This window comes from Zea mays, chromosome 2 (assembly GCF_902167145.1).
Source record: "Zea mays cultivar B73 chromosome 2, Zm-B73-REFERENCE-NAM-5.0, whole genome shotgun sequence".
Lineage (NCBI taxonomy): Eukaryota > Viridiplantae > Streptophyta > Magnoliopsida > Poales > Poaceae > Zea > Zea mays.
The window spans coordinates 164,599,789-164,618,501 of record NC_050097.1 but is presented as its reverse complement, the minus strand read 5'-3'; the positions used below and the strand labels follow the sequence as shown (position 1 = coordinate 164,618,501).

Genomic DNA, 18,713 nt, shown 5'->3' with positions numbered 1-18,713 from the left:
GGTGCACACATGGTTGAGCTGCTTGGCACGCGCTGGTATCGCGGTTAATAGTAGTGATCCATTACGAGACTATACTGATGTGCTATCTTTTGTGGACATTCTCTCAAAGTGGTCGTGGCATTTTGTCTCAATATGTCACGGTATTACATCCAAATCTATCTTCAGTATCTTGTCAGATGAAATCTAATGAATTTGCATCTATCTTCAGCTTGGTAGTTACATGCTTCTCCACCCTTAAAGATCCTCATTCAAATCTCGGGACGAGATTCTTTTAAGGGGGGAAGGCTGTGACACCCCAGGTGTCTATTTCGTGTTATGTCGGGAGATTTATCCTAATCTGGGATGCTCAGTGAAAATTTCTATCTCTTTATCACATTTATCAAGTTACTCATGAATGTTTCACCAAATTTAGAATTATTCGATCTCAAGAACAGCCAAATTTGGAGCCTGTTAAAACTTTTATTTCTTGGAGCAAATGCAAATTCAAAAGTCAATATCGTCCCGTAACTCCTGTCCAGACTCATTTATTCGGACTCTTGACAGTTGTGATATTATCCGATCTATGTCCGAATCTGCTGTCTCGATAGTCGGTCTACGTCCAAATATTTAATCCGAATTTGCATTCTCCCGCAGGATCTCTTTGTGTGAACCTCTAGTTAATTCTTATGCAAATCAGCTTGTTATCTTTATTGTCCTCATTCACCTCTATCTATCAAGTGTATTCTAAAGGTTTCTTAAAGTTTGAACCAATATTCGTGTAAAGTTATAAATCCTACGCTTGCCTGAGACTGCTCGATTGAGTAAAAGAAAATTTATAAATTCAACCAAGTCATGACAACTTTCCCAAAATACTCTATATCAACTCTACAACAAAAGTTATTAAGGGTCCATGCCAAGAAAATGTCAAGAAAATAGTCTGATTGCCTTAAAAATATAATTGGGAGCTTTATAATGATACTACCTTGACCAAAGTGAAACTTTTATTTATATTCAAGATATGAGGTTTGACCTTTAATAAACATTATAGAACCTGTGTTATACAACAAATTTTATATTTACACCAAGTCTTGATTCAATCTCTAAGTATCTCAAACAGTGCCATCAAGACAGAATAAAAATCTGATTTCAGAATTCGAATTCTTCTAAGTCTGAAATCAGCATCGTTCGTGTCGACGTCTCACGTTCCCAAATTTTTGTTGAACAACTCAAGTTTTCCCAAATATAAAAGTTGTTAATAACTAATAGGGGCACAACATATTAAAAGGTGGCATTCATCCGATTCCGTTTGACATGCTTTGACATTCAGTTTTCGCGAGTTTCCACTGATTTCTAACCCACTGACAAACCAATTTTCGTGGGTCTATAACTCTCTAACCAGTGCTCAAATCACCTCAATCTCTATACACGATTTGTAGAGTATACATCAAGGAACAAATCTTCTGCAGTGATCCGGGTTCGATTCCAAAAGGAAAATGCCAAAACTGGACGTCCAAAGTCGTCCTTCCATCACCTGCCAGCAGACTGTCCTGTTCTGAGCTCTGCAGGTTGCCGCCCAGTTCCACCAATGCCGCACGCTGCCATCGCCTATAAATAACAGGAGCCAGGGCGCCATCTCCATTCTCTGCTCCATTCCTCCACTCGACGCCCAGCTTTCTGCATAAGCAACCAAGCGCAGAGCCCTTCTCTCCTAGCGCGCAGGAGCTTCTTCTCCCATGGTGGCCTCCCCGGCGCACCTCGACAGCAAGCAGGGATCTCCTCCCTCTCCCATCCATGGTGCCACAAATCTTCAGACGGACCTCTGCCCCTGTGCTCGGCGCCGGATCCCCATGGCATACCAGCCCTATGTTCCCCATGCACCTCCTCTTCTTCCAGGCGCGGGCGTTCCTCCCATGGAGCCAAGCTTCTCTCTGTTCCTTGCCGCAGGAGCAGGAGTTCCCTTGGAGCAGGCCGACGCTTCCCTGGGCATGCGACCTCACCAGACGCGGTGCCCCTTTGTCGCAGGCCGAGCGCCCCCACTGCAACCTCGCCTGGACCTTGCTCTTCTCCATCCATAAGCTCCCTGTTCTGTACGTATTGGTCTACTGGAGGTAGAAGAAGAAGCCATCTCGAGTCTATGACACGTGGGCCCTAGTTGCTAATGTAAGTGCACAAAATCACAGATTTTTATGTTCCGTTCTAAAATTCATATCTTGAGGTTTAGAGCTCCAAAAATCACGAAATTTGTTTTGTTGGCTTCCTTACGAAATGCTCTAACCATTGGATCTATATGTTTGTATGTTTTAGTGAAAAAGTTTTTCTGTAGAAATTCGTGTTTAAAAACTGGTTTAGAGAATAAACGAACTTGCTTCTCTCCATAATTTTATTTATAAAAATCCAAAAATGATGAAACCTGTTTTTTTAGTTAGATGTTGTCATACTCCATCTAGGAAAAATATAAAACTTACAGGTTGTTCACTGTTTTCTTGGTGTGTTAATTAAAACATGTTAAATAGGAAAAAGACTATTGTTTTGATTGTTATTTTTGTATCTGTAGCTCCAGTGCTCCAAATGGATTGAAAGTTTTACAGTAGACCCTCTGTGTGATGCTTAGTGACTGGTAAAAATTTCATGAATTGTGGTGCATGTATGATTAAGTTAGTGATTTAACCTGTTTAATGCATATTAAGTAGTTTTAAATGATTTATAAATAATATATGAATGCAAAAATGGAAAATGGTGTTCCACTATCCTTGCATGATATTATAGTAGCCTAAGAAAACTTAATATGGTCATACATCCACAGAAAATAATTAGTTTTAGATTTAACTTGCTCTCACATGCTTTATTGCATTAACAATTTGTTATTTTTGTATTAAATAAAATATAAAACCTGGGCATGTGAAATTTATAAATTGGTCATGATTTGTCCTTACCTATGCCTCATAAACCCCAAATTAGATAGTTTCATTTGGTGCTAAAATAACACCTATTTTATAATTGCAAGACTTAGTGAAAAATTAGGAGTAAATAAAATCATGCATGTTCATGGAATGTTTGAGTTATACCTTAAAACTAATTAGAGATTTAATGGTTATGTCATGGTGTTCTAAAGATAAATATTAATAGTGCTTCATCATGATTTTGTGTGATGTCGGACATGTGTGCCGAAGTGTTTTATTTTGGTGAATGTGTTTGTTAATTGTGTGGTAATTCTAGCGCACGAAATAACTTGGATAAAAAGTTAGTAAGTCTACTTATTGGTCCTAATTTGATTGTTTCAACTCCAACAAATGGTAAAGTGTTAAAATGATTCAAGTCTCTAGAACGCGGCAATTTTTGAAGTGAATAGGAGCTGAATTTTATTGGTTGCTGTTTTGGGCTGCACGTACTGTTTTCGTCGTGCTGTTTGTTTGATGAACTAAATTATGTTTTCTGTAGAAAAGCCATATAAGAAAGTTGTAGATAACATTATTATCTTACTTGTGTTAAAATTTGACAGCCATACGTCTGATCGTTTAGAAGTTGTGCTTTTCACAAATTCAGTAACTGAATCTGCCCAAATTCTGTACAGATTTCAGAAACTGCATTGTTTGCCTAATTTAGTATTACAATCTGCTCATGGTCATTATAAGAAAGTTGTAGATGCTTTTCTTATCTTGGTTGTGTTACAATTTCACAACCATAGGCCTGACAGTTTAAGAGTTATGAATTTTACAAACTGGTTGTTGTGTTCTGTCCACTGTCAGAACAGATTTCGAAAACTGAATTGTTTGATTTGGTTAAACATAGAATCACTTCTTGATGATTATAAAAGTTATTTAGTACTTTTTCTAAGATTTCCAAAAAGTCTTGGATCACTCTTTTTGGTGATTTGAATATTAAGTTATGGATGTTTAAAGTCTGAAGACTGAATCTGTCAAATTCTGGACACAAAAGCCTTTTAGTGTCCTTTACCCTTGATACGTATTAAACCAGCCAGGGATGTTTATAAATGATATGTAGACAATTTTAATTAGCTTTCTAGAAAGTCTAGGATCAATTAATTTGAATGCTTGAGTCTCTAGTTATAAATTGTTGAAGTCACAAGTCTGAATTTGTCCAAATCTAAATAAAACTGTCGTGTATCACTATTTAACCTTATTAAGTGTTTAATTACATTGAGATGAAAATACCAAAGTTATAGAGCGTTTAATAAGCTTTCCAAAAACTTTCTGTTCACTAATTTTGGATAAAGATCTTGTGAGTTATGACTGAAACAACTACTGTGTTGTTGTCCTAATTATGTTAATTGTGATTGATTGTTCCACTTTAGTGTGCTTGTCTTTAGTCGAGTGCTTGTTTGTTTTGGAATTTGACTAAACATGAGTAATAATAATAGTGAATAGTATAATTGGGGTTATATATAAGTAAATAGTACACATCTCACTAAGTTAAGTGAACTAAATTGGTTAAGGACTAATAAGTAGCTTAGCTTAATCAAAAGTTAACAAGTGCAGTTATAAATTAGGGAAACAAAATGAATAATGTCATGTCTTTGGCTTTCTGCTAATACTACTAAGTAACCAACGTTATTAAAGTAAAACAATTTGTAATTGTGAATGAACTATCTCCTCATGTGTGTTCTCTGGGGTGTATGCTTGCAGTAGAAGGTTGTGAATGATTGTAAAACCCGATTAAGCAACTATTCCTTTTGAACTAAGTCTGTCTATGTGTAAGTCATCGTAAATTTATGCGTACTTAACTAGTTTAATAATAAGTAACTAATGAATGATAAAAGTGAACGTGGCGAATGCTTGTACTTATGATGTCGTGTTTGCAATAGATAATTATAGGAAGTGTTTGTTGTTTTCCAGTGATGATTGACTACGTATGCCCGATAACGTGTAGATAACTAATGCTAACATGTGGTTGTTTACGGTGTCTTCTAAATTAATGTTAGTTCGCTAGTGTGTCTTTGTATATCTTGTGGTATTTTTTATCATATTCATACATATGCATCTTGCATCTCATTTAGGGCCGAGAGAGGATGATCGTGCAAGTGACGTGGTGCCAACCACAAGATGCAGATGGTGGACGACCCAAGGAAGGATGGACTTAACCAGTGGATGCTCGCCAAGCGAGCACCTCCCCCAGCAAACACTACCTAAGTGTTAAATTAAAGGCAAGCCCCGGTTTTATGCATAACCGTTATATATGCTATTTTACTACACTTAATGTTTGTAGGCTTGTACCGTGCACTTAAGTGTAGGAGTTGGTTGAAACCCTAGTTGCATGAACTTAGGATTCCTTTTGAGATGGATACTAGTATGCTAGGTCGAGTAGCTGCTATGCTAAATCAGGATCTCGGTAGAAGTCGAGTGATTTTTCTAGCACTCGCGCGAGGTCAGGAATTAGTTGTATCCATTTTTGATAACAGAATGATGATGGTCTATGGACACGGATCCATGGGGATGCGTTGTCTATGAGATGAAATTGGAATAAGGATTAACGTGCGGATACCTGTATCAAGCGTTTGAATGTACTAAACACATGTCGGGAAAAATGGTAACCGGTAAACCTAGTACCTGAGTGAAGCCGGGCGCGGACTTTATCCCTCACGCGACCTGAGACTGGGTCTCCCATTCTAGATATGGTGGGTACAAGTGCGGCCACTGCACGGCGGCGGTCGGGGTCAGTGGAGCATTGTATGCCAAGGCGGTGAGGCCTGGACGCGAACGGGGAATCGATGGGGACGGTTGACATGTGTGGGGTCGGAGTACCCTGACATGTCGTGTGTTTAGGTTTACCTTGCAAGGATAAAACTCGATTCGAATCGTCTGCTTCTCGCAGCTAATGAGACTGCTTGATCCATTGTACTGCATTGAGTAATAAGTGGAAATGAGGTGACTGGCAAAAGATGTTGATTGATAAAATGTTTGATACCATGTATGCATAGCTCACATCTAGTTTAAAAAGGATCATATTAAAACTGGAAAAGCTAAAACTTGATTTTAGACTCAGCTAGTGCTTTTGGCAAACCAAACCCCTCAGCCAAATAGCTGCATGTCTAGAGGTAGAGGAGTAGACTCCTCACACCGGGTAAGTCTAGCTGAGTATTAGTATACTCAGCCTTGCTTGTGGCATAATTTTTGCAGGTACCTCCTTGATTTGGTTGATGGTGTGACTTGGCCTCCATCCCTGCCACCGGGATAGACGGTCGAGTGGGTTACTGCTTCCGCAGGAGAGGACCAGGAGGAGTAGCGTGGCCAGGCTTTGCCATGTTACTCGGTTTTCTCCGTTAGTTATTTCCGCTGCATTAAAATTTATGGTTATTATTTCTGAAACTCCGATAATGAAATCACTAATGATACTTATTAAATTTGTGGTATTATGCTTTATTGTATTTCTCTGTGCCTCACCTTTGAGTGAGCTAGTGGTATTCGATCCTGGATAAGTGGCTTTATCGGACTAGATCCGAGGGACTGACGGGTTATTCCGATTTAAGTGTGTTGCTGCCTCTAAGGGTGCGACTTGGGCACTTAAGCTGGAATAATCCGGGTGGTTCTGCCACACCAAGAGTAGATGGACCCCGGGGTGAGATTCATGAGCCAGGTCCGGGCCAACCCGGTCAAGGCTATATGGAAGTAACTCGCCATTACAGCAGTGTTTCCACCGGCTGCCGCAATGGCGGTGACGTAGACCTGCAAGAATTCCGACGGGTTTGACGTACCGTCGTACTTCTCTGGCAGGTGCGACCGGAACTTGGGCGACCAAGTCGCCGCGCGGAGGTGATCCGCTAGCGTGGCATAGCCCACGCCGACCAATGGGACACTCGTGTGGATTCGGGCACCCCTTGGAGTTTGTGGCGCAAGCGAAGCGAAATCCTGGTCGAGGTTGCGACCCTCGAAGTTTAGCCGACGCTCACGCGCCCTCTTCAGAGAGACTCGTACGTCCTCGCCTGCACGACTACGGTTGAGTTCTGCCCGCAGGTCATCAGGCCTCTCTAGATATATTGGAGCATCCTCACCCGCACGCCTGCGGTTGAGCTCCGCCCGCAGGTCCTCGGTCGGTGCGGCCTTCACTGAGGGTGAGCGCACTGACGCCGATGCCTCATGTTGACGCCGGAATGACCGAGGCCTGGGTCTGGCCAAGCCAGAATGCGCCATGCCGAGGAGACGGTCGACATCGTCACGCCACTACTTCATGGCCCCCGACGAGGCTGTGGAACTTGGAGGGTGGCGTAACAACTCCTTGGCTGCAGACAACGCCCCAGGAGCAGCCCTTGACAGAGCCCGGGATGTCTGCGCAGGCGTGTGCTGCTGCGCAGCGCGCACATCAGCAGCACCAGGCGCAGGGCGATTGGAGCCCCATGGCATGGAAGACGCAGCCTCTTCCTCCATCAGGAAATCCTCGGGGGACAAGCCGCGGTGTTCGACGATCTAAACCATCGTACCGAGCAAGGAAACAGGGAAAAACCTAAAGCCAAAGCCCCTACCTGGCGCACCAAATGTCGGTGAGAGAAATCCACCGGCCAGGTGGCGAAACGCACCCGCCCTAATCCTAAGATGAGGAGGGGGCCTAAGCGGTTTGCCTGTCTGTTGGAAGGTGTATGAACACACATGGACACGAGGGATTATAGTGGTTCAGGCCGCCGGAGCGTAATACCCTACCTCCACTGTGTGTAAGTAGTATTGAGAGTGTGATTGAGTCTGTGTGAGCTTGTCCTTGTAACGTTGTGTGCCTTCCCTTTTATAGTTTAAGGGAGGCACATGCAAGGATGCTGAGCCCCGACATGCAGGCCCAGGAGCATAATGGTAGGAATACATTATGTGAATAGTAAATGCTGACAGTACACAAAGATCCTCCTCCTTAGTAACACACGAGTAATCAGCGGGAGTCATGATGACCGCAGTCCATGCCGCATTGATAGTCAGTAACGTGCGAGTAATGGCACGACCCGCGTATCGTTGACTGGGCACGCCGCCTGTCAGTGGAATGGACATGCGCATGTCTTATCCGTAATGAATGCAAAGGCGCGCGCAGCCCAGAGGCGTCATGCTAGGTTCTGCCCGTTGGCTTATGCCGCGCGCAGTACGCCACGTGGTAGCATCGGGTCTCCACCTGAGCGGGGAGGAGGAGTGTACGTGATAACCAGATCAGGTCTGGACATGTGTCGTCACCGGACCCCCGCTTGGGTCCTGATCAAGGCACGAGTATGTTCTGTCCTGGAACCGTGGGACCCCATTGTGGGCGGCCCGGACCCCATACGGGGGGGGGGTCCGGATCCCATTCCAGGGGTCCGGCTTGCACACGTGGAGGTCCTGGACCAGTCTTGGAAGTCCGGACTGTATATCTAGGGGTCCGACACTCTCCCATGGGGGTCCGGACTCACTGTTGAGGCCTTGGGGTCTATCACTTTCTCTGGACACGTGGTGGCTCCGGACCCGCTCATGTGGTGGGGTCAGGCGCTGTTGTGGACCCAGAGTAATCGTCTGAGGCTGGGGCGAGTCATGGTTGTGTCCCACACACAACACCTTTACCACGCGACTATGAGATAGCAGTGTGGGTACTGTGTCTTTATACAGTAGCAAGGGGTACCCTAGTTTCAGGGTACCAACAAACACTACACTGAACTAGGGCCCCGACCTGAACCAGTATAACCCGGTGTCCCAAGTTTGTCGTTCGAGTCCTAGCGACTCACCATTCAGAGTGAGTCCGTGCTTGCATCCCCCACCGAATACAAATGTTATTGCCCCCTGGTTTTTGGAACCACGACACTATTATTTTAATTTCATTTTGATTTCTATACTATATTGATGCAAGAGAAATTAAAAAATAAATTGTGGAGAAAAGCTATTTTTTGAAAGAATAATAGGAGCAAATGGGGCATGTTCCATTATGTATAAGAGAAATTAGGGGTATTTCGTTTCAATGGACTAATTTTCATTCCTTCTATTCTAACCATTTTAATCCCTAAATTGCCAAATAAATGGACTAAAATAGAGATGCCTATAAACCAAACACCCCTTAGGCCTTGTTTGGATACACTCGTATTCACTTTAATCCACATGTATTGAGATGTATTGTGGTGTAAATTAGTTTAAGTTCCACTTTAGGTCTTGTCCATTTATTTCTGTCCCATATGATTGGATGTAATTGGAAAACATTATGAAGGATTTTGAGTTGTTCGGATTTAAACCCATCCAATCTCATCTAATCCACATGGATTGAGAGGAAAGCGAACACACCCTTAATACACTTCAATACATCTGGATTGAGGTGAATTCGAGAGTATCTAAACAAGACCTTCTGGTTTGTTCGATTTGAGGTGGATTGAATCCCATCCAATACCCCTCACTCCACCCCTAACCGAACAAGACCTTAGTCGATGTTGACATCCCCACATATATAGGTGTACATTCGGGCTGCACGGTTCGACCCGATCCAAGCTAAAAAAGCTCGGTCTGTTTGAATTTTGGTCCGACTTGGTCTGGCCCGTATTTATTTCGGGTTGTGTTGGCCCGGCCCATAGGACTGACACGAAGTTGCTTAAACGTGTTAGACTCATTTCGGGCGAGCCGAAATTATAAGGATGTCGAAATTCAGTTTATGGCCCGAAATTTACATTAGATCCGAAAATTCAAAACATATTTAAGAAAAAATAAAAGATAAGACAAATAAATTTGACCAAAAGGAAGCTTAATATTCCTATTAAGTTATTACTAGAGCTATGCAATAACTACTGTTGGGGGTCTATCTTGTCGAAGGTCCTCAGAACGACTCACCTTCGGTATAAGAAAATGTGTTTCAGGCACATATGTAGAGACATACGAAGATTGACTTTGGCCGAAGTAGAGTGCAATGAAGTTTCGACAGTATATGCGAACGACGGAGGTACAAGCCAACCTCGGCATAGAAAAAGCTTTGTGTGCAGTAACAACGAAGGAAAAAAGTTGAAGACTTGTGCAACAGGAAAGGAAAGGAAAGGAAAAGACATTAATGACCTCGTGATGTTTGTAAATCATAATTGTAAACCTTGTGGGCGTGTATGTAATTCCACATGAAACTGCATCCCATCCTTATAAATAGGTGAGCACTGTCATGCATAAAACACCTTTTGAGGGCCTTAAGATTCACCTCTCTTAGCTTTTAAAGTACCTTCGAGTTGTCTCTTGTGTAAAGCCAAATGTACGTTTGTGTATTCAATTGATAAGGAGGATGAAATAAAAGAATGACGATGAGTACCTTGCTTCGTTCTTCATCGCGATCTCATACATTCTCACTTCACGTACATTCTTCATTTATTCCTTCTCCCTTGAAGCTACCCCTTCGAAGAAGAGATATGAAAAAGGGAGAATGTTTCAACCCTCTAACTTGTGTTGCCTTGTTTTTGATATCATATAGCAATCAGAAACAAGTGCCAAATAACTACCTCGTTAAAAATTCTTTTGTTAGAAGGAAAAGAGTAAAACCAGCTCCATATAGAGTTAGTAAGTTCAATTCATTGTCTAATGTTCATAACAAAGTAAAATTACATCACATACTCTAATTCGAAGCTTAAAAAACATCTAACTAGCTACATCTCTAGTTTTGTGTTTTTTATCAAATAAACGAAAGTATGAAACAAAGTACGATTTAATAAATATATGAATATTTTCGTGCCTCTATATAGACAATTTCATGTCTATTTTAAACGGATCGTGCCCGTGGCCACTCATAAGCCATGACATCGGCCCAAACCGAATCATATCGGTTCGTGCATAGGTCATGTTATTTTTCGTGCTTCGAACCCAAATGTCCACATCCCCACAAAAAGCAGTCGAAACGAACTAAAATTGGACCAGTCGGTGATTTAACGCGGAATGCCACTGGGACCAATCCTAGTCATTCGTTGGAGTGGAGGTCCGGGTCCGACACAGATAGGGATGGCAATCGGGCGGGTAGTACACGAATATATAGTTCGCAAATCCATACCCACGAGACAAAACTCAACCCATACCCGTACCCATAAACGTTCGTGGGTATGGATCTGTATCCATACCCGTACCCGCCGGGTATCCGTTATCCAGTGGATACCCGTTACCCGCCCGCCCACTACAATTTTAGGATTAAACACCAAACATCAATTTTATTACATTTCAAAATAATTATCATTCTAATAGCATTAAATGATAATTTCAGCACCAAACAACATGTTATGGATAAAAATTGAAAAATAAGAATTTATGATAATATATAAATCCGGATGGCCCACATGTTAGATATCCATTGGGTAACGAGTATGGATACTGGATATCCATACCCGCGAAAAAATATCCGCGGATACCTTATTATATCCATAACCGTACCCGCGGATATTAAATTCCACCATACCAATATCCAATGGATAATTATTCGCGGTTATTTACCCATAACCGTACCCATTGCCATCCTTAGACACAGAGAAGAATTTCTCGCTCGGTTTCCATCGGATTTTGGTGAAATTTACCGTTCCGGATACTAAGCGAGATATGAAAACCGATCCAAATTTTTTATATACTTCGACTTAGAATTTAAAAGTATATAAGTCAAAATTTAGTTAATAAAATGATATTCGGAAATTGCAACGGCAGCAACGATCAGGAAGCCCAGCCCAGCCCACACACCCCACCCCACGTCCCCACCCCGCCAGCCGGCACAAAGCGCGGCGTTAATATCTCCCCTCCCCCTTGCCCTCAGGTCTCCCCACCGCCCCCGATCCACCATTCCTCCTCCGGATTTCGCAGTCAGCGGTGAGCCTGCCCCTAACCCATCCCTCCCCCACCCTCTCCCAGATCTGAGCTCCTTGCGCTGTCAGATCTCTGCTCCCGATCCATCTCCGGCTGCCGCGCGCGGTAGATCTCCGTTCGGCAGCGTGTGATCTGCCCGATCCGTGCGGTTGGGTCTGGATCGGGTCGGTTCAGATCCGCGGCGCCGTCGCCTGGACGCGCCGGGGAGATTCGCGATCCGTTGTATACTTGTATGCTAGGCTTGGGGGAGATCTGAGCGCGGAATGAATGAACGGTTGACGATTCTGCAGGTGGTGAAGGTAGCGGGCGCGGAGGAAGATGGGGCTCGCGTTCGGGAAGCTCTTCAGCCGGCTCTTCGCCAAGAAGGAGATGCGGATTCTTATGGTCGGTCTCGACGCCGCCGGTAAAACCACCATCCTCTACAAGCTCAAGCTCGGCGAGATCGTCACAACCATCCCCACCATCGGTGAGTCCAACTTTTGCCTTTCCAACGTTGTTGGATCATGTTCGATTAGGTTGTGAAGAATGCTCTGTTAAATGATGGATCCGTACGATGCGCGATCTGTAAATACATGAGTGGTTGGGGGTTAAACGATACATGATCGTTTGTTTGCCCTGATGCTTGAATACGATTACAGGGGCCATTCAATGAGCCGTTCATATCATGACGAAATGACCCACATATTTGGTTGGATGGAACAAAATGCAATTACTATCACTCTAGAGAACAATTCATTGTCTTTTAGTTTACTGTCTATGTTTCATGGATTCTTTTAATGTATCATATTTGTTTCCTGTCTATAGAAACTCTGATATGATATAGCTTAATGAAATTCTGTTAGGTGATCACAATAAAATGCTCATCTTCTTGCTTGGTCTATTGTTCCAACTTGAAAATACTATTGTTTTATTATAGCCAGTGAAAACTGCAGTTTTCTTTCTGTTGTTTAAATCTCCTGTTTTGGCTTTTGGACTATTGGAAAGCTAATTTAGACATTAGCATCAGGATGAAGAAAAATTAAGAAAGAAAAAAATGTAAAGCATGATGGGGCAACAATGTATTAATAGCAGTATTTCTTGTAATGCAAGTTTTCAACATCATGATATTTTACAATAGTTGTAGAGCGCTTCACTAAAAAGGAACTGAGTTTCAATCATTAAATTTTGGTGACAAAAGTGTTTATTGTGTTCTGCATTCCTATTTTCTTATGATTATCATATGATGACATTACTGTGTTTTGTTTTTATGCTTCAGTTTTCTTTGTCTTACAAGATAAATGTTTTTTTTTGAAATGCAGGTTTCAATGTTGAAACTGTTGAGTACAAGAACATTAGCTTCACGGTCTGGGATGTCGGGGGTCAGGACAAGGTATAACCCTCCAACATCATTTTGTATTACCCATTTACACTACATAATGTTCTCTAAGGTAGCGTTTGGTTCTGGAGTATGGTGGAATGGAGCAGCTCCGCTCTCAATTTGTTGTTGTTTGGATTGGTTCCATATAGGATGGAGTGGGTATAAAAATGGAAAATTATGCTCAAACGTTGAACCATTTGGCTCCTTAGAATTTCTTGGACGGACCCGTTCCTCTGGGGACGGAGCCGTTCTATCCAAGTGGCTCCGGAACCAAACACTACCTAATTTCCTGTTCTTCCAGAATCCAAGAGCCACCATTCTTTTTTATTTTCTATTTGATTTCTTAGGCTAATCCGATTGTTAACAACGTAACATTATGACATCATATGAATTTTTAGACATGGGAATGTGCTTGGTCTTAGCCTTAGCATCTCTATATTAATGCAGTAATTTACATGTTTTATCACATTTTGACTGACTTGTACTCGTTTAATGAAAACAGATCAGACCTCTCTGGAGGCATTACTTCCAGAACACACAGGGTCTTATCTTTGTTGTGGATAGCAATGACCGTGACCGTGTTGTTGAAGCCAGAGATGAGCTGCACAGGATGCTGAACGAGGTAAAGCATTTTACTAGACCATTTTATTATGCTGTTGCTTTCTATCAATAAGATTTTGTGTGGCAAGTTTTTGAATTTTGCATCTTTGGTGTCATTCACGTGGCAGAGTGCATAATCGGTTAAGCTGATTGAATGTCATTCTTCAGCAACTTTGAAAAAATGGAATATGAAACAAACAAGAAATAATTTGTCTTCTTCAATGGAAAAGTTGTGCAAGTTTTTTTTGGTTTTATTATATTATAGTATTTGGTTATTGATATATCCAAGGCTATTATGGTGTCGTCTAGGTGTTGAGCCGCTAAAAAAACCTGGGTGTCCAGTCGCCATGACAAAAAAATCAGCAAAATGAGGGGAGGCAGAAGAGAAGAATTGGAGGACCGGGAAGGCCAAGCACTTGTCTCTGCTTCTATCCCCATCGGCTCTAGACGCTATGGCCACCACAAACTTCTGCAACATCGGGCATCTGGCAGGGGCAGCAGCAGTCAGCAACCCTTGATCTGCGATCTAATGGCAACTGGAGGGGATCTGGAAGGGGACCAGCACCAGCAGTGAGGCAGGGGAGAGGAAGCGGTAGGGAGGAAGGGGTTGCGGGCGAGCGCAAATGGAGAACGGGAGAGGGGCAGTGGCAGCGGCAACCTGGAATGCTTATCATGGGGGGGAGGGCTGAGGGAACAGGTAGGTCACACAATTTGCCAGGAAGGATATATGGGCTGGTGGGCTGGGACTTAGGGTCTTGTCCTTCTTTTCTTTCCTTTGTGCTGTTGCTTTAAAGTTTCTTATAATCATATGGCATCTTCTTGCCTCGCTTTATGATCACCTAGGAACTGCCTTGCCTTGGTGCCTGAGTAATCTCGAATATATCGTATAGATCTTTGGTCTTCAGTACTCTAATGAAAATAAGACAAATTCTCTTGAAAATACAAATCTTGTGATAGTGAAATGAAATTCATTTTGTTTGTATGGCAGGATGAGCTACGTGATGCTGTGCTGCTTGTTTTCGCCAACAAGCAAGATCTTCCTAATGCCATGAATGCTGCTGAGATCACTGACAAGCTTGGATTACACTCCCTGCGGCAGCGACACTGGTAAGCAACTAAACAACAGTTATGTACTTTGTAAAGCATCTGTGACTAGGAAGCTACTTATGTGATCATAGCTTGCATTGACTTATCGTGTTGTTTGTGTTCTTGCTGATAGGTACATCCAGAGCACTTGTGCCACAACTGGCGAGGGTCTGTACGAGGGCCTGGACTGGCTGTCCAGCAACATTGCGAGCAAGGTATACATATGGCTTGTTTGTCTCCAGTAAATATATTTGTTCGATCTGGAAATAGTTTTTCCATTTTACCTTTTTCCCCCTATGCATAGCCTGTTTGAAGCACTGTTTCTCACTACTAAATCAACTTGATATGGTTCCTCCCTTTTCTGCACATGTAGGCTTGAATATCAAATGCGAACTGACTAGGAGCTCCGGATGTATCATGGAAACTTAGGACAGAATCGCCTCTACAACCTGTTAGGTGTCTTCTACCGGCACAATATATTTTTTGTTTGGAATATGTAATGATGTTACGGTTCAACGTTTATTCTACCCTACTATACTGTTGGATGTTCTTTGGGCCTGTTTCATTTTGCACAAGGATTGGAGTTCCAATATCATGCTACATTTTAAATTCGTACCCCATCGCAAATTTTAGGATGTATACCAAATTATAGGATATTCCAACATTTTTTGGAGAGTCCGGGCATCTTGAGTTGGATCAAATTTATATCATAAAACATTTATGATACTAAAAAAGTATCGTTATTTTTTTATTAGTTATATTTTTAGTGTATCTATTTGGTGTCATAAAACTGTGTTTTTTTTGTAATTTTAGTTAAATTTGAGGTACTAACTCCCTAAAAAAATTGGAATATCTTATAATTTAGGATTTAGTAGTATGTACATGATAGTAAATTACCCAAGGATATCCAATATCACGGTACATGGAAATCCAGATACGATTAAACAGTCGAAATCATACGGTGATCAACAGTATCTTAATGCATGCCTGCACTTTTGATCGAAGAGCAAAGCCTATGGTATACCCTACCCACCACGAGTATCCTGGTGAAGTGTCATTTCGATTTGATTGCAAGCTCTGGTAAAACTCTCGGTCCAGGAAAAAATCACGGGGAATTTGCATTGGAGCAAAATAAAATAGAGACCTGGAAAGCGCAAAGATGCGACAGGACAGTGACAATCCAGAGAGTGAAAATCCTATCTTACGAGTTAAGTGTACTACCTCAGTGGAGTGTTAAAATCTTGCTTATGGTTAAGAGTGGTTTGAATCTTTATTGATTAGAAGGAACATGAAATGCTTCATGGAATAGTGATGGTGAGAGAAGTAATAAATAATGTTTTACTTTTTATACTAAATGGCTACAACCGAGACGTTTTTGTAAGTATTATATCATTAATAAAACTTGACCAACTAAAAGGCTAATGATGTGGCTAGTCCATTATAAGAGCATCTTCAAAAGACTAGCTAAATGACTTTCTAAGCTAAATTTTAGCTATTTAATAGCAAAATAACTCTCCAACAGACTACATTTAACATGCCAAGCTATCCGGCTCTCTAAACTAACTCCATCACTAGCCAAATTTGGCTAGCAACCCTTGTTAGTCAAACTAACTTTGTTGGAGAGTCTGTTGGAATGAGATGTTATATATATAGTTTAATCTTTATGGAGAGACAAATAAAGAGTTAAAAATAAAATAAAGAGTCTCTTGGAGATGCTCTAAATCTTTCATATGCATTGTTTGATTGTAGCTTGTAGAGTGGGTATGTACTCACCTTATTTTCAAACATATACTTGTGTGGATGCACAATATTTGTTTAGACTGATTAGAAAAGCAATGTGACGATGTGGAATCAGAAGACTAGGAGTTGAAGGAGCACATGCCCCTCTGGACCTTTCCTATAGAAGCAAAGATCCACAATGAGAGTTTAGTTCTTTTGAGTTTCGTTAAATCTTTGTTTTCTGTGTAAGTTTTATACTTTTTCTGTAACATTGCCTTTTGATATTCACCATAACGTCTCTAAATGTGTGAATTCTAATTAGAGATGGCAATGGGTAAATACCCACCAGGTATTACTACCCCATATCCATACACACGACACAAAAATAACCCCATCGGATCACCCATATACACTGGTGGGTATGGATTTACTCCCATACCCATGTGGGTATGGGTCACCCATCGAGTCACTCGTACCCACAAAAGCTAAACATCTATCAAAATATTATATGATACAAATGTCAAGTATATTCATCTAAATACCATTACAAAATTTATAGCATCATTTAATCATCCATTCAACACACCAAAGATAATTGGATAAAGTAGTAACACTAGGATATTACTACATAGCACATTACATGTTCCATTACATGGTCATTAAATTGTCGTTAAGCCTTCTATGACATTATGGCCTAAAAGGTTGTTAAATAGTAAAAAAGATGGATGGCTATAGTCAAGTTCATGCTTGGACTAAGTTTATATTGGGTATTTTATACCCACGGGTTAACGGGTATGGGTGAAGGCGGAACGTTCTAATACTCGTTTACCCATTGGGTGAAGATTTTTGCCCAATAACAGACCCACGGGTAGAATATTTAGCCCACATACATACCCTAATTGAGTAAATACCCATCGGGTATCGGGTCGCGGGTACCCATTGCCATCTCTAATTCTAATCCTAGGCATACATATAGTTTGCATTCGGTTTTATTCTTAAAACTGAGTAAATTAGAGTATCAAAGTTATGTTGACTATAGGACACAAGCCTAGTTAGGACTATTATGGCTTTTCCATGACTATACAATCCCTTATTTCCCTTGCTTTTCTTCTCTACATGTAAATTACAAACCTTGTGTAATTTTTACCCCCTCGATGTTGTCATTTCTCCAGTGCAACATTTCCTTTCTTTAATATGCTCCTCTTCTTGATGTTGTCACTCTTGTTCATTGCTTATCTTATCTTTGTCACTTTGCCATCGACTACTTATCCTTGTTGCTTTTCACTTGCCTGCTCTTTGGCAAGGTATGTGTTTTCCTACATACTCTTGTTGTCTAATGTTCCTCTTTTGCTACCTCCTCATCTTGATCTCCGACCATTTTCCTTTTTCTCGCCTATAATATCCATTTTAGTGTCTCCCTTGTCCAACTCTACAATGGCATTTGAGAAATATTTACCCCATAAGATGCTCCACCATTTACTTAAAAAACATTGGTACCAACGAGTTTGTCTGATGTACATGTTGCTATGTGTTGCTTGCTCTTGTGTTTGTTTTGTCTCTTTATAATTTTCATTGGTGCGTTGTGCAACTCTAGTCCATAATGACATCAATCCTCTATTAGTTTGGATCATACCATATCCTTCTTATCTTTGTTCAATTTCCTTATACCTTCTTCCTTACACCTATCCGATACTAGAGTGTAGAAGGTTACCTAAAGATGGTTATGGATAATACCCAATCACATATGCAACAACTCTTAAGGACACATACTCAATTTTTGCAAGTCACATCTTAGATGGTGAATCTTTCTTCAATAAGTGGGTTTAAGAGAAGTCATCAAATGCAAGATCTGTAAGGAAAATGGACCCCGGGCCATTTGGCTCAAAAAGGTTTTGGTGTTTGATGATCAATATAACATATGGATTAATGTGTTTGCTAGTGTTTATGTTTGTAGTTCACAGGATGCTAACTTGGACTAAGGCATTGAAGAAAGCAACACCTCAAAAGAAGACATTATGAAGATCAACAAGTATCAAGCAAAGCCCAAGAAATGAAGAATAATGTTGCCACAGACGGAATGTCCGGTTGAAGACACCGGACTGTCCGGTGCCACACGCCGGACTTTCCGGTGCACCAGGGAACAGTAGCCCAACGACTAGTTCCCGGTGGCACTGGTGGAGAGAAGCCACTGGACTGTCCGGTGTGACGTCTGGACTATCCGGTGT

At 41.5% G+C, this 18,713-nt stretch overlaps 1 protein-coding gene across 2 annotated transcripts; it reads left to right on the top strand.

The window, feature by feature from the left end:
- The first annotated feature begins 11,623 nt into the window (after positions 1-11,623).
- On the top strand, positions 11,624-15,380 carry LOC100280918 (ADP-ribosylation factor 1). Of its 2 annotated transcripts, none has more exons than NM_001371433.1 (7): positions 11,624-11,729; positions 12,017-12,192; positions 13,025-13,095; positions 13,586-13,705; positions 14,672-14,790; positions 14,903-14,984; positions 15,143-15,344. In NM_001371433.1, exons 2-7 carry the CDS (start codon positions 12,045-12,047, stop codon positions 15,146-15,148), a joined length of 546 nt encoding a protein of 181 aa, NP_001358362.1. In that variant the 5' UTR covers positions 11,624-11,729; positions 12,017-12,044; the 3' UTR covers positions 15,149-15,344. The 2 variants fall into 2 exon arrangements, with proteins under 2 accessions (NP_001358362.1, NP_001147310.1); NM_001153838.2 differs by having other exon boundaries at positions 11,685-11,890; positions 15,143-15,380.
- The last annotated feature ends 3,333 nt before the right edge of the window (positions 15,381-18,713 follow it).

Coding starts and splice junctions, on each gene's coding strand:
- LOC100280918 (NM_001153838.2), top strand. CDS start 12,045: ATGGGGCTCGCGTTCGGGAAGCTCTTCAGCCGGCTCTTCGCCAAGAAG. Junction 12,193..13,024: donor CACAACCATCCCCACCATCG/GTGAGTCCAACT, acceptor TTTGAAATGCAG/GTTTCAATGTTGAAACTGTT. Junction 13,706..14,671: donor TGCACAGGATGCTGAACGAG/GTAAAGCATTTT, acceptor TTTGTATGGCAG/GATGAGCTACGTGATGCTGT.